The 14,953-nt window shown below is 48.0% G+C and overlaps 1 protein-coding gene across 6 annotated transcripts in view; it reads left to right on the plus strand.

The window, feature by feature from the left end:
* Window positions 1–14,953, plus strand: part of Habp2 (hyaluronic acid binding protein 2) — a 33,712-nt gene that overhangs the window by 3,256 nt on the left and 15,503 nt on the right. For all 6 annotated transcript variants that reach the window (XM_006527014.3, XM_030250907.1, NM_001329935.1 and 3 more), the window contains one exon: window positions 7,651–7,687. In XM_006527014.3, coding sequence (XP_006527077.1) covers window positions 7,651–7,687 — 37 coding nt within the window. The remainder of the gene's footprint in view (window positions 1–7,650; window positions 7,688–14,953) is intronic.

Consider the following 14,953-nt stretch of genomic DNA (forward strand, 5'->3'; position numbering starts at 1 on the left):
CTTGCTGGAGACACAAGGTCATTTGGAAAGAGGAGGATAATGGGTTCCATGTAACCCATTTCTCTGAAGCTGAAAGAAGAGAGTCTTAGCATCAGTGCTGTCTCTGGCATCGTGCTAACTCATTCTTAGGGTGTGTGTGTGTGTGTGTGTGTACCAAAGGACAACCTGTGAGGATCAGGCATCTCCTTCCACCCTGTGGGCTCCGGGGAACTGAACTCAAATTGTCAGGCTTGGCACCAAGCCCCTTTAGCCGCTAAGCATCTCCCCAGCCTCCGCCTAAGACTTTATTTAGAAATTAATTCTCAGATAGCACTCGGTGAGCTCCAAGCATCCTTCACATGCCATCATGCCTAGTCTAGACTGGTTTATGCATACTTATTTTACAAATCATTTTGAGTGTCCATCCCCAGCATAGCTGTGTGACATTATTCCCGGTCACCAGAGAAGAAACAGGATGGTGGCAGAGCTGCTAGACTCTCCTGTGCCAGGCCTGAGACAGCGTCCCTCTAACCCTCATCCTTACAGGAAGACCACCCAGCTTCCAAAAAGCCAGGCACTGTCTTAGAAATCTCCTCAACAGTGGTCCTTGGAATGTTTGGGGGTCGGTACACTGGGCTTGACCACAGTGAAATTCTACCTCTCTAAGGGTCAGAATGAGAGAATGATGCTTGCAAACTCTGTCCTGCTTCCGTGAAGATGCTGGTCTCTCCATTAGTGCACAAAAGGGACGTGTGGGCAAAATGCTTGTTTGCTTACAAATCTGTACTGTTTGACTTCTGGAATCTCCCTAGGCGCTGAACCACAGAAACAGCCTGCGTAGAGGAGAGATTGCACACGGGGAGCTTGGGTGCATGCTCTGCTCTCGGCCTAGTTTTGCCTGTTGTGAAGAAGGTCAGACAGCAGAGCATTTTCTTTGTCTTTCAGTTGCCAGGCAGCGTTTAAGAGGCAGAACATCTCAAATAGAGAGAGAGATTTCCAAGGTTTCATAAAAGTTGCATATTCTGGTAACAGTGAGCACACATTCCTGTCCACATCACACCACGGAGGGGATGCCTATGGATCACCTCTGTGCCCTTCATCACCTTATTGCTGGTGGGAAAGGGGGAAGGAGGGAAGAAGGGAGAAGGAAGGAGAGATGGATGCGCAGAGGCAGGGGTAGACTTATATGGTTCTTGTTCAAACACATGATAGATGGTGAAGTATTAATGCCAATTTGGAGTGGACCAGTCCCCACTCTCAGCATTCAAATCCATGTGGGCCCTGGGTAGAACCTGTGAGCCCCCTTTTGGGTGAACCCCCAACATCCCAGAATGTAGCTTTTTCATGCCTAGAAGTCCCCACCTCTCCAATCCAGGCAAAGATTTTTGGAAAAGGGGAAAGATTGAATTCCCCTGAAACTTCTCATAAATTTAAGGGGGAAAAAATCTCCCCAAACAAAAACTTGATTGCAAGCAGGAGCTCAACTCATTAGCTTTGCAGTGTACACTGGTATTTAGGGAAATCAGGTCGCTGAAGTCACATGTGTGTGTAAGCACGGATATATTTATATTCTAAATGCATTAGGGTTTCCCAGATGCAAAAGAAATTCTGCTGTCACAGAGAAACAGCATGGCAGAAAACTCAGCAGCCGGGATTTTAAATAAAACATGTTTTCTCTTCATAATTAATATAACAAAGTTTCCTGGCTTAGGGTTTGGCAAAGATCCCAGGGAAAAACAGGGAGGGAGGGGCTGTGTGACTCGCCTGTGATCGACCCAACAAAGGAGTTCCTGAAGGACTCTGTGCTGAGAGGGCTCTCCTGGGCCCGCCCCTCCCACACTGTGCACCAAGCAATTTGAAAATAACAGTGATAAAATAAACTTGTTGACACTGATGTCTCGTAACAGTACCACCACCATTTATTGACTCTTACCACATAGTGCTTGTGGTTTAAACTTCCTGACAAGCCCATGAGGTAGGGCCATGGTCAATTTCATAGATACTAAAGCAAGCTATGAGGTAGCCTGTCCAAGATGGTGCCGACAACAGGTCAGAGAGCTGGACTCAAACACACCTGTCCAAAGCCAGTTTCAAGGTTTGTACCCAAGGTGACATCGGTGGGTGGTCACACCAGCTCTATCCAAAGATGACAGGTCCATTTGATGTGGAACCAGAGGGGGCAGGCTAGAGCATGGCTGCTGATTCCCGCTTAAGCTGATGCTTCCACTAAGAGGTGAAATTGGTTCCCCGTGGCAGCTTCCGTTCTGCCCAGGAAGCTCCCCTTCCCGACATCAGAAGAATCAGTCACGTCGGACAACCAAGTAATTAAACTTCAGGCATGGCTGAATCTGCTTCAGAAATTCTGCCACAGCCTCCACTGACGTCTTAATGCTTTTGTCTGATACAGACTTCCCCTTACCTACTTTATATTTTTATTACTTTCCTATGGATATGTACATGTGCATGAGCGCGTACACACACGTGTGTGTGTTTGTGAGTGTACATTCATGTGTGCACCTGAGTGTACATGCATGCCTGTGTATGTGTGTACATACATGTGTGTGCATGTAAGCGTACCTGCATGCATGTGTACATGATTGTACATGAATGTGTGTATACATGATTGTACATGCATGTGTGTGTATAAGTGTAAATGCATGTGTGTGCACGAGTGTACATGTATTCAAATGTGCATGGGTGTATATGCATGTGGAAGCTAGAAGTTGGTGTCAGAGATCTCCCTGTCACTCTTCATCTTTTTCTTTTTTTCTCACTATGTAGCCCTGGGGAGCCTCTGCTTCCCAAAGTTAAAGACGTGTGCTACCATACCAAGAGTTTTTGAGACAGAGTCTCCCTCCCCCCCCCTCTCTCTCTCTCCCTCTCTCTCTCTGTTTCTCCCTCTCTCTCTCTCTCTCTCTCTCTCTCTCTCTCTCTCTCTCTCTCTCTCTCTCTCTCTCTCTCGGTCTGGGGATCACCCACTCAGCTAAGATGGCTGGCTTGCAAGCTCCAGGGAATCCTGCCTGTTTCCAGCCCTCACTTGTGGGATCACAGACACATGCTACCGCCGTGTGTAGCTCTCCACATGGGTTCTTGGGAATTGAATCCACGTCTTTATGCTTGCATGTCAAACACATTACTGACTAAACCATTTCCCCAACCCAGGAAATCTTTATAACTGAGGAAACTGAGGTAAGAAAGGAACCAATCAACAGCTATACAGGAAAAAGGTGAACCCTTGGTTTCAGAGAAATGGCTATAATTCAGGAGACATCTGCCATCAACTTCCAGCCTCCACATGCATGTACATACATGTATACACTCACACGCATGCTTACTCATGCTCTCACACACACACACACACACACACATAATAAAAGCAAGGGCAAAGGTCAGAGTCGCCAGCCCCCGGTTAAGAATGCATTATCAGGCCCTACCTGCACCCATAGGATCCTGCAGGTCTCCAGGAGGGAATCCATCTGCAGTACCTTCCTTTGGGGTATCTGTCCCACAAGACCCTTCCCCTCCCCACCGGAGCATGAAGGCATGGCCATGCTGAGTCTACCAACTGAGGCAACACTGAGAACATTCCAGGAGAACTGAGACTTCTTGTGGTAGAGAGTGGCAGTACTTAGTACCAACCCCGGTGGCTATAATTTCTTCCAGTGGAAAATAGCAAGTGTTGTTTGGATGTGAAATGCACCCCAGAGCCATGGGCTCATCTTGAACCCTTGTTCCTCAGTTGATGATACTATTTTGAAAGGTCACAAACAGAACCTTTGAGACGGGAACTCTAGCTGCTTGATACAGACCACTAGAGGCAGCCACTGAAGATTACAGACTAGCCCCACCTCTGGCCAAGTATCTCCACTCTCTGCTCTTACTGGGATATGCTCATACCATGTGGCAAGCTCCTGCCACCAGAGACAACACTGCATCAGCTACCCTGATAGACTGTGAGCAAGAACAAGCCCACCCTCCTTTAAATTGCTTGCTAAGTGTTTGGCCAGGGTGATGCAAATGTAGTGAATACAAGTATTGCCGCGGACACGAGGAACGGGAAGCTCGCGCATCCCCAGTGGGAGGAACATGAGATGGTACAACCGTGGAAAACAGCACAGCAGATCTCAGGAAATACAGGCAGACCACACCTCAACCACAACTTCCCATCTAGGGACACATCCAGAACTGGGAGAAGGGATGTGGGCACCTAGGAATCCAGGATTCAGAGCTAGAGTTGTCATTCTAAACCCGTGGCTAAACATTCTCTTTCCACAATGGAGAGGTGGAAACGTGGGAATGCTATGGCCCTCTAGTCTCTCTCCCTGGTGGCTAGGAACCAGGACTCTGATGTACAATGGGCACTCATATTCCAAGGCTATATTAATGCTTTGGGTGTAAGTTAATAATTAGAGTATTGGAATGATCAAGTGCCTTGGGGAATAATCAAGACAGTGTATATGGACCATGTCACCGCCACCCCTGGCTCACTGCCAGCTCTTCATAATTCAACAGAGATGTCTATTTTCTCATTTGCTTCTTGGCTATCCCTCGCACACACCGTGTCTTCCACTGAGTCTCATCTTCGGATTCTCGAGTCCCAGGAGGAAGGGCTCTTCTATTATTTCCTGCCTGCGGAAAATCAGAATAGAATGGCAGGGTGGAAGGAGACAGATGGTATCTATTCATCCTGCTTCTGATACAGTGGGGGTTAGTGTGTAGATACCCAGATACCAGCCAGGTATAGGGCTACCTCCATCTGGCACTACAGCCGCCCTGTGAGTGGAAACAGGGTCACTGCCCTTGCAGGAGCTGAGGGCTGGAGGGAGGAGTGTGTGAGTGGGTGAGTGGGGTGGGGCTGTCCAAGGGGCCAGGCTGGTTCTGCCTGGAAGCCTGCCTAGTTCCAGTTTAAATTCTTTCAGCAGCCATGCCTAGAAAGGACATGTCTGCCACCTGCTGGCTACAGACAGAACAGCAGCAGCTGTCCCTCAGGTGCCCTGTGTAGCCAAGATTTGAGATTCTTTTTTTTTTTTTTCCATTTTTTATTAGGTATTTAACTCATTTACATTTCCAATGCTATACCAAAAGTCCCCCATATCCACCCACCCCCACTCCCCTGCCCACCCACTCCCCCTTTTTGGCCCTGGAATTCCCCTGTACTGGGGCATATAAAGTTTGCAAGTCCAATGGGCCTCTCTTTCCAGTGATGGCCGACTAGGCCATCTTTTGATATATATGCAGCTAGAGTCAAGAGCTCCGGGGTACTGGTTAGCTCATAATGTTGTTCCACCTATAGGGTTGCAGATCCCTTTAGCTCCTTGGCTACTTTCTCTAGCTCCTCCATTGGGAGCCCTATGATCCATCCATTAGCTGACTGTGAGCATCCACTTCTGTGTTTGCTGGGCCCCGGCATAGTCTCACAAGAGACAGCTACATCTGCGTCCTTTCAATAAAATCTTGCTAGTGTATGCAATGGTGTCAGCGTTTGGATGCTGATTATGGGGTGGATCCCTGGCTATGGCAGTCTCTACATGGTCCATCCTTGAGATTCTTAACTCTGGCACAAGTCACTGCAGGGCTCAGAAAAGATGTCTCTCCTGTCCTGTCCACTACTCAGGGCTAGCAGCAGCCAGGCACGCCCATCCTAGTCAGCTGGAGTTGAAATACCCGAGTGGCATCTACCTGAGTAGAGAGGACGCAGGCTATGGGTCTAAGTTCAATGGAGGGGAGATGGGGCTGAGCAGAGAACCAGATCCGAGGTGCAGCCACTGGCCGTATTGGGGGTGGGGTCATTCTCCAGGGACACCCCCCAGCCTTTCTTCTAGCACCCCTAACACTCTCATTTCCCCAAGCTTAGAATACCCCTCCCCACCTCCAGTGAAATATGTGCCCCTGTCTCGTTCCCTATAAAAGCAGGTCTGGAGAACCACAAGGTAATTAAACAGAGACATACTCCAGATAGTGGAGACCATTCCCTTCTTTCTTTTTGTCCCTCTCCTTGCTGAGTTTCACGTTGTCACTATTCCAACCCAAGAAGGAGAGAGATGCCAGGACACTCCCCATTCCCCAGTTCACTTTGTCACCCCACACTTGAGCTCACCCTCCTGAGTATCTGTTGTTTGTTTCCTTGTGATTTCCAAATAGAGGGCAGACGGCACCCTACCCCAACTCTAAAGCCACTGTGCTACAGAAGTTCAATGCCCCCATCCACAGGACACCGTGACATTATCTAAGGCGTTTGTATTTAGATTCCCCAGTGATCTCAACAATGCCCTAATCCAGGACACACCCTGCACTCAGCGGGTCCCATCGCTTGAGCTAGAATAGCCAGCTCCCCCTCCACCCTGATCCTTTTGCTCGTAGGGCACCATCATCTCGGTGGTGTCGAGACAAGACGGGGTGTCCTGTTGAGGTCCTGTGATCTGGAGAACAGAGTGGATATCCGCTCCACCCCCGAGGATGCATTTCTGTCAAGGATGCTATTTATTGATGCCACATCCTCACTGTGCTGCATCTAGACGTGTCCTTTCACTTTCGATGTAACATAGCATCTGCCCAGTCCCCAATACAGTTCAACAGAAAACCACACCCTGAGTGGGAAGTTGTCACAGACAGTTCAATGCAAGAGCAGGGACCTGCAACCACAACCTGAGTGGGGACTTATCACAGACAGCTCAGTGCAAGAGTGGGGACCTGCACGTGAGCCCTAGATTCTGTGTAAAATGTGGCATGTGGTAATGTATTCTTGGAGTCCCAACTTTGGGGAGACAAGGATGGGACTATCTCTGGACCCTGTTGGCCATCCAGTCTAGCCTTGTCCAGTCCCAAGCCCACAAAAATTCCTGTCTCAAAGAAGAAAAAGAGGATAGCATTTAAGGAATGATATGAAAAAGTCTTTGGCTCCCACATGTGTGTTCACACAAGTGTATGGACACCGGTGCCCACGGGTGACCTCACACATGTCCATCTGCACACACACACACACAATCATTGAAGAAATGATCAGAGATGCTGAGGTGCTGTTCTGACAGGGCCTCTGGACTGAGAGTTGGTCAAGAACTTGACCATTAGTGCAGAGGATGGGAGGAGCCTGGCTTGATCCAGACTGAAGCCAGACGTGGCAGCTGTTCTCTAGGGGCAGGGAGGAGCATGGGAAGGTTTGCATGTCAGGGCAGGTGTGAATATTTTATTCCAGGGACACTGGGAAACCTCTGAAGTGCTTTAAGCATTTGCTCATTCCCAACCCACAGGGGCAGTCACCCCAAGAATCACTCAGACAAGAGCATAAATCCTAAGTCTTCTCCTCTGTGAATGGGGTTGTCATGGGAACGTAACACAACCATGCCACTCACGACCCAGGAGCAACTGCTTAGTTAATATGGAGGCAGATCCTAGGGCCGCCATGTTCCAACAGGTGTGTGTGTGTGTGTGTGTGTGTGTGTGTGTGTGTGTGTGTGTGTGTGTGTGTGTCTGTGTGGCAGGGGACATGTGTCTGCAGAAAGGAAGGGTCAAGATGTGTGCACAAGAGAAGGAGTATTTTCCAATAGGCTCTGCTTCTCCCTCAGCAGATTCCCAGCATGCCCGTGTCTGGGGAATGGTGATTTCTGGCTGAGGTTATCTAAAGAAGATGCCAGTGGCTCCATCACACACTCACTGTGTTCTTTTGCTTTCCAGCTCTCACTGATGTCCTTCATTGCGCCCCCAGACCCAGGTGAGTGTGCCATCAGCCCAGGTTTCTACCAACCAAGGGCCAGAGCATAAAGGCTCTCTTATAGGACCTTGGGATTCGGCTGGTTTCGGGGCATCACAGAAATCCTTGAGAATTTATCCAGAAACACTGCAGCTGTAAGACACTTCACACAGCTTTGAGCTGCTACTCTCAACTACTTAAGGGAGTGGCTACAAATGTGGTTAAACTCCCTGATTTTACAGAGAAGGGAAGCAACTGGTTCCTTGTCCATTAGTGACTGGGGAGAGAAAGAATATGACTGAACAAGGGGCCACCCAGTAACTCCATTTCCTCATAGGGAAGCCAAGACACTAACGGGTAGCTTCACAATGAGCTACTCCAGTGTTGTGTCCTCCCTGGACCACCATCTCCACTCCTGTTGGGCTTGGGGGCGGGCAGACACCCCACAGAAAGTCTCAGGTTGATACCAAGGCTCACAGCACTGAGAGAGTCCGGTAGACCCGAGGTAGATGCCGTGTTCAGCATTGGCATGGTGTTAGGACTGCATTCAAAACTGGGCATGGTGGATGCACCTGTAATCCCAACACTTGGGAAATGGAGGTAGGAGAATCAGGAGTTCAAGACAGGCTTTAGCTACATAGCAGGTTTGAAGCCAGCCTAGGCTGTAAGAGATCCTGTCTCAAAACAAACAAACAAAAATCAACAACAACAACAGCAACAAACAAAAACAAAAGAAAAACCCAACTACAGACCCATAAAATGATTGCATCAAAGTAGATTGTGTAGTAAAGTATCTGACATGCCCAGTGGCCTGGGCTCTTTCTCATAGGGTCTGTCTCTCCTGGACTCACCCTGTCACCTTGAACCCTCTCTGTTTCTTCTGCCTAGTGGCATACCACCAAACAATAACACCCTTCAGTTATTGAGTTTGGGGTAGAAACTCCTCACTATTCCAAAGGAGTAAAGGCAGACATCCCCTAAGGGACTAGGTTGGTCATGCTCAAAAGGCCAGAGCAGGCAGCCTGTGCACGAAGAGGACAGATGTGATTCCAGCTTGTGAAAAGGACTTACTTATAACAAAGATGGTGACCACGAGCAAAGTCCTGATCAATCATCAATATTCTCCAGGAAAGGGTGTCTCTGGGTGGGTAGATAGATGGTGACATTTCAGAGCAGATGACATAGACTTTCACTCCATGCTCATGGAATAGAATAGAATCATGTGCCCAGGTGGGCATGGACCACAGAGGGACTCTGCATCTTTCCCCAGACCAAGGAAGAAAAGCACACCTACTCAGAGGCCCTAGTTCAGACTCCTGGCATGCATGGAGTTCAGAGAGGAGCCAAGGCCAAGGCTGGAAGGGCGTCATTTCTCTAGCCTCGAGAACACCTTGCTCAGACATCAGCAAAGGGTTCTTGGACTTGAAAGGTCAGAAAGACAGTAAAACATAGCTGTAGATGTTATGGGGTGGCAAGGAAAGAGACGGAGGCATAGAAAGGTCAAAGAACCTTGGTTTCAATGTCCAGATGTGTCTTTATGTATGTATGGCTCAGTGGATAAAGTGTTCGCTTTGAAACATAAGGCATGGATCCAGAACCCATGTGAATGCTAGATGCACAGGGCAGCCACCCTGTCATTCTCACCTTAGAAGATGGGGACAGGGATCCCTGGGACAAAACAGCTGGGGAGACTAGCTGTGGCAATGAGCTCTGGGTTTGATTAGCTGTAGTAATGAGCTCTGGGTATGATTGAGAGACCCTTTGAAAGAGCAAAATGGATCAACAGCTAAGGATGATTCTTGATATCACTCTGTCCTCTACATGCACACACACATACACATGCCCACACATGTGCAATAATGCCTACAGGTGTGTGACACACACACACAAACATACCATACATGTACCACATACACACACACACACACACACACACACACACACACACACACACCACACATACCACACATACCCATACCACACACATACATACCACATACACACATATTAAACACACACTTACCACACACAAATGTACTATACAGGTATTACACACACACACACATATATATATACACACACATACACACACACACGCCACACACACATGAAAAAAAATTCAAGAAGTATCTTCAACCTCAAGGCACTTTATTACAGTCTTCAAGAATGTTGTATATGATGTCTACAGGGTTTATCATGTTCTGGAATGTTCAGTGAACTGGTTGAATGAAAGAGAGGGTTCATTCAATGTGTCCACATGGCTTTAGCTGAACAGATTACAGGCATAGTGTCAGCTTTGGCCTCCAGACAGAAAGAATTTCCTAACATTAGACTATCTAAACTTTGAACGGGCTGATGGGATCTTGGGGAGAAGGGGTGAGCACCCCAACACCAGAGGCATCTAAGGCAAAGACTTAAGTTGGAAAACAACTGAGGACAGCGTGGACGATGTGAGACTGAGCATGCCAAGACACTGACCCCAAGGATGCCGCAGATGAACGTCCGAGGATCAGTAAGCAAAGGAAACAGGTTGGCCCTGGCCAGAGTCTATCTCCAGATGCTCTGTTGGCCTCTGGCTGTGGACTGAGAAAGTTAGACTTAAGGCGTCTCCTTGTCTGGTTCCACTGCACATGGAGCTGTTCTTTGATGAGGTTCATCAGCTCCATGCTCCCCTCAGACAGCAGCATGCTGAAGAGATGCCCTGCTCATGCCCTCAGGCAAACCTGCTTCCTCGGTTGGTCTTATCGGTGCCAGTACATGGCAAGGGCCTTGCTGGAGCAGAAGGTGCCTGGTCCCCCGTCCCCAGTGTGTAGTAGAGGAGGTGGCCATCAAACAGCCCAAGCTCTGCCCGTCTCCCCAAAGCAGGTGACACACAGCCGGCAGGCCTGCGGAAACGCATCTTCAAAGCTGGCTTGGCTCTGCCCAGCACCACAGGCTGTGCCCATCCGTCAGCTGTCCTGCTGCCTGCCAGCGAGGCTCTCAGCTGTGGTTGCCTGCCAGCGGGGCTGGAAATGTCACAGGCAGGCCGACAGGGCTGGGGCTTGGGGAAGGCACCTCAGAGGAGCCAGCTGTAGCACGGTAATGGATGGAGCCACCCGGGATGACATTCCAGGGATTTTCATTCCATCCCACACATCTGGCAGGTTCCTTCAGCAGAGCAGCTGTGGAGTTCCCACAGCACTAACTGCGAGCTCTTTCCAAGAGGCCCTCACCGTGGGCCACAGGAATCCTGGAGAGGGACGAGGGACATGTGCTAGCTGAAGATTTCCTGAGCAGGCCGCTTCCCGAAAGCCAAAAGGCCAATGGTTTTCTAACCTAAACCAAGAGATGCCCAGCTCGTGAAAAGGCACAGGGGACTTGGAGTTAGATGAACCCAGATGTGATGCCCTTCTGCCTGGGTGTTTCTATCTGTAGAATACAGTGATGATTATCCTTACTGGGGACGTTGACAGTTACGTCGAATTTTGTTTACATGCAGTTTCATGGAGTATCTGACACACAGAAAATGTTTAGTGTGCAATAACCTACCATGAGAATTATTTGTGTGAATGCAGAATACCCCTAACTCTCTTCATAGTTCTTTCTAGCTAGACTTTGGTAAAGGAGCAAGGCCACAGGACTTCTTTTTATACCTAGTGTACATGCTTCTGAGAGCCACACTCTTCCCAAGGTTCTCCCACTCTCAGTACTTCAGAGGCAGTCTCAAGCAATCTCAATTTAAACCCAAAGCAGTCTTTGTATGTGTGCATGCAGGTTTGTGGCCTTCAGAGGACAACCTCAACCTCAGGCATAGTTCCTGAGGCAGTCTCTCTCTCTGTCTCTGTCTCTGTCTCTGTCTCTGTCTCTGTCTCTCTCTGTCTCTCTGTCTCTGTCTTTCTCTCTCTCTTCATTTTGTGTGTGCTGCACATATGTGCATATGACATTATATATACATATACATGTATATGTATAAATGTGTGTGTGTGTGTGTGTGTGTGTGTGTGTGTGTGTGTGTGTGTGTGCATGTATGTATGAATGCATGTGCACACATGTTGCAGTGTTGGAGGTCAGAGGACACCCTCTGGAGTTGCCCGTGGCCTACCCCTGTGCTTGAGGCCCGTGGCCTACCCCTGTGCTTTTAAAAATGTGGATTCTGGAGACTGAATTCAGGTTTCCTTCCTTTCAAGGAAAGCACTTTACCAACTATGTCTCTAAAGAAGTTTTCTCCAGTCTGCCAGAGCAGGACCAGAGTTCATGCCAGACAATAGTTCCTTTCTACCAAGAAAACAGACAGTTTTATAGGCTTATACAAAGATCATCAGTTTGTTTTTTTTTTTAAGTACAAATCTCACCTACATTCTTCCTAAGGTTACCCCTCATGCTGCTTCAAGCTGGGCCAGTCACTCTGTCACACATGGCAGATACATAGGGCTCTGTGCTGGGCACTGTGGGAAGACAGAGTTTTTAAGACTCAAGGAAACAAATCAGACAGGTGTGTTAAGTCCCAGGGCAAAACAAAGAGCTTCCAGCTAAGACATCCATACTCTGCAGTCAACAAGGCTAGTGAGGAACGCCCCCGTATCTTAACCCCCAATCCCATGAGTAACCCAATGTCAATCGAGTCCTGTGTGTCTGTCGTTGTTATTATAATACAGGACCCCAGCTTGGAGATGTCCATCGATATCCATGTATTTAGATATTAGTTCCTTGGGTGCAGTTTAATCTGCATTCTTCTAGTCTAGACCAGGTCTAGCTGATCTGAACTGGATCAACTAGAGGTCGCTCTGGCACCTCATTTTGCAATTGGCTGGCTTTCTTGTGTCTGAGGCTTCACCTGGGCGTGCTGTTGACTCATGTGGCAAAATAGGCCAGACTACTTCCACAGGAGTCAGGAAGGCCCAGGAGAGTGGGCAAGAAGAACAGGGGAGAAGGAGGAAGGAAGGAAGAAAGGAAGGGAAAAAGGGAGGGAGAAAGGGAGGGAGGGAGGGAGGGAGGGAGGGAGGGAGGGAGGGAGGGAGGGAGGAGAGAGGACAACATGAGGTTTTAGGGTCAGCCTTAGAACCAGTCTCAAAGTTAAAATGAACCAAGAGGTGGGATATGAACCATCTCTGGCTAAAATAAACTAGGAAGTCCTGCTGTAAGAGAGGAAAGATGCAGGAGGCTGGAGAGTTGGGGCATCCATGCCATGAGATTGGCTCAAACCAGATCAAATATCCAGCATTGAAAGCAAAGACACCAGGCTTCCATGTAACTACACCCAACATCCCTTCCCCTACACCATTCTCAGTCCCCTCATCTTGCTTTCTCCTCAAAGCTATTCAGACTGGAGGCTCCTCTAGGACAAGGTCACATTCCATTCTTGTCGGTCTACCTTTATAACACTCTGTGGTCCCCAGTGCCTTCCACCACATGGCATAACACATCACCCACTGTAGGTTTGCTATATACTGTTAATACATACAGTGGGATGCAGTGTCAACATTACAGAAGAGGCAGGGGTCTGCCCATATGGAGAGGCCTTGATAACGTCCTTGTGCAGCCCTCTAACTGAATGGCTTCTCCTTCCCTGGTGACCTACTATGTCCACCTCCACCTGGGACCCTCACAACTCTCGGACTTAACACATCTCTATTTCATGCTTTTTAAATATGTGAGTGGTAAGTGAATATGTACAGATTTGTGTGTTTGATTTTTATATATGTGGGTGATGTGTGCATGTGTGTGTATTTTGTGTGTGAGTGCCCATGTGTTTATGACAAGTGCATGTATACAGGTGTGCATGTTTCATGTGATTTTGATGTGTGTGTGTGTGGGGGGTGCATGTACTTGTGTGTACAAGTGCACACACATTTATGTGTTTGTGTTTGTATGTGTATACACATGTAGAGGATTTCAGTTAACAGTGGGCTTTGTTCTCAATCACTTGCCATCTACTTTTTTTTTTTTTAAATAGAGCCAGCCTTTCATTGGACATAAGTCTCACCAATTCAGCAAGAGTAGCTGAGAGCTCCAGGGATCTCTCTTCTCCACCCCACGCCTCCAAGCACTAGAATTATAGGCATATGTCATCATGTTCTTCTTATGTACATACGCGGTAGATGCCTGAACTCAGGTCTCAAGCTTGAGTAGAAAGAATTTTGCCAATGGAGGATCTTCCTAATTGCAAAGCAGGGCTGTGGAGTGGGAATCCTTAATAACACAATCAAGATTAGCCAATCCGCCCTCCAATTTGTGGAACTATTGAGAGGGGATTCGATGAGTTCCCTGAGAGACTCTTATCTGTAAACACCTGTAAGAAAAAACAAAATAAGTCCAGCAGTGGAAACAAAGATAGATAAATCAGTGTAGCGATCAACTCTCTGTCTCCTTCAAATGTCAGTTTGGAACCTTTCATGGCCAACTCAGAAAAACAGTTTTCCATCACCTTCTCCTCCCTTTCTCGACTTTATTATGCCAGGAAGACTGTGGTCTTATCTTCAACCTAGACCCTCAACTCTAGAAAGGTGGCCTCCTCCGGGAACATTTTCATAGTGGGGAAAAGCAGTCAGGGAAAAATAATAAGCAAGCAAAGAAAGTCTTGACTTGATGCTCTGATAAATGAGGTGAAACTTCGCCAATGAACCAAGGTTGGCGTATTTAAAGAAGGAAATAAAAAGAAAATTCCATTTTTAATGGGAAATATAAAACAGCCACGTGCAACAGTCGGTTTTTCAGAAGCCACAGATACAAAGACTATTACAGAAGGTTGGGAAGATGCCAGAGGTAGCGTGCTTGGTCCTCAGGCTTGAATGGAGAGCGGTCCTCCACGCCATCGCTGCCTCGTTGGGCTGCCTTTCAAGCCCAGCGTCGGCATTCAGTCCCGCCTCATTATCACGGATCTCTCTGGAGAGCTTCCTTGAAGCTCCCTGTGCCAACATGGCATCCTCCCATTCTCCCAATGAACTCAACTTTCTCCCTGTTCCCAACTTCTCTCCTTCCACCACAGAGCCTCCAGCATCTTCCAAGACTCTATGTCTCAAAGTCTCATGTAACTGAACTTTCTGTCTGTGAGCATCATGGCACTCTGCCTCCATTGGTCACCAAGGTCCAGGAACAGTCTGAGGGCTGTAGGTGGGTGTCTGCTAAGTAGCAGGCTAGACATTCAGTGGGGATGAGTGTGTGTGTGTGTGTGTGTGTGTGTGTGTGTGTGTGTGTGTGTGTAGTAGAAAGAACCTATTAAAGCAATTGAGCACTGTTGTTGACCTAGAAAGACATGGTGGTTGCATTGAGACAAACTTCAGTATAAATCTGGCTGTGAATTAGCCATGG

This window comes from Mus musculus, chromosome 19 (genome assembly GCF_000001635.26).
Source record: "Mus musculus strain C57BL/6J chromosome 19, GRCm38.p6 C57BL/6J".
Lineage (NCBI taxonomy): Eukaryota > Metazoa > Chordata > Mammalia > Rodentia > Muridae > Mus > Mus musculus.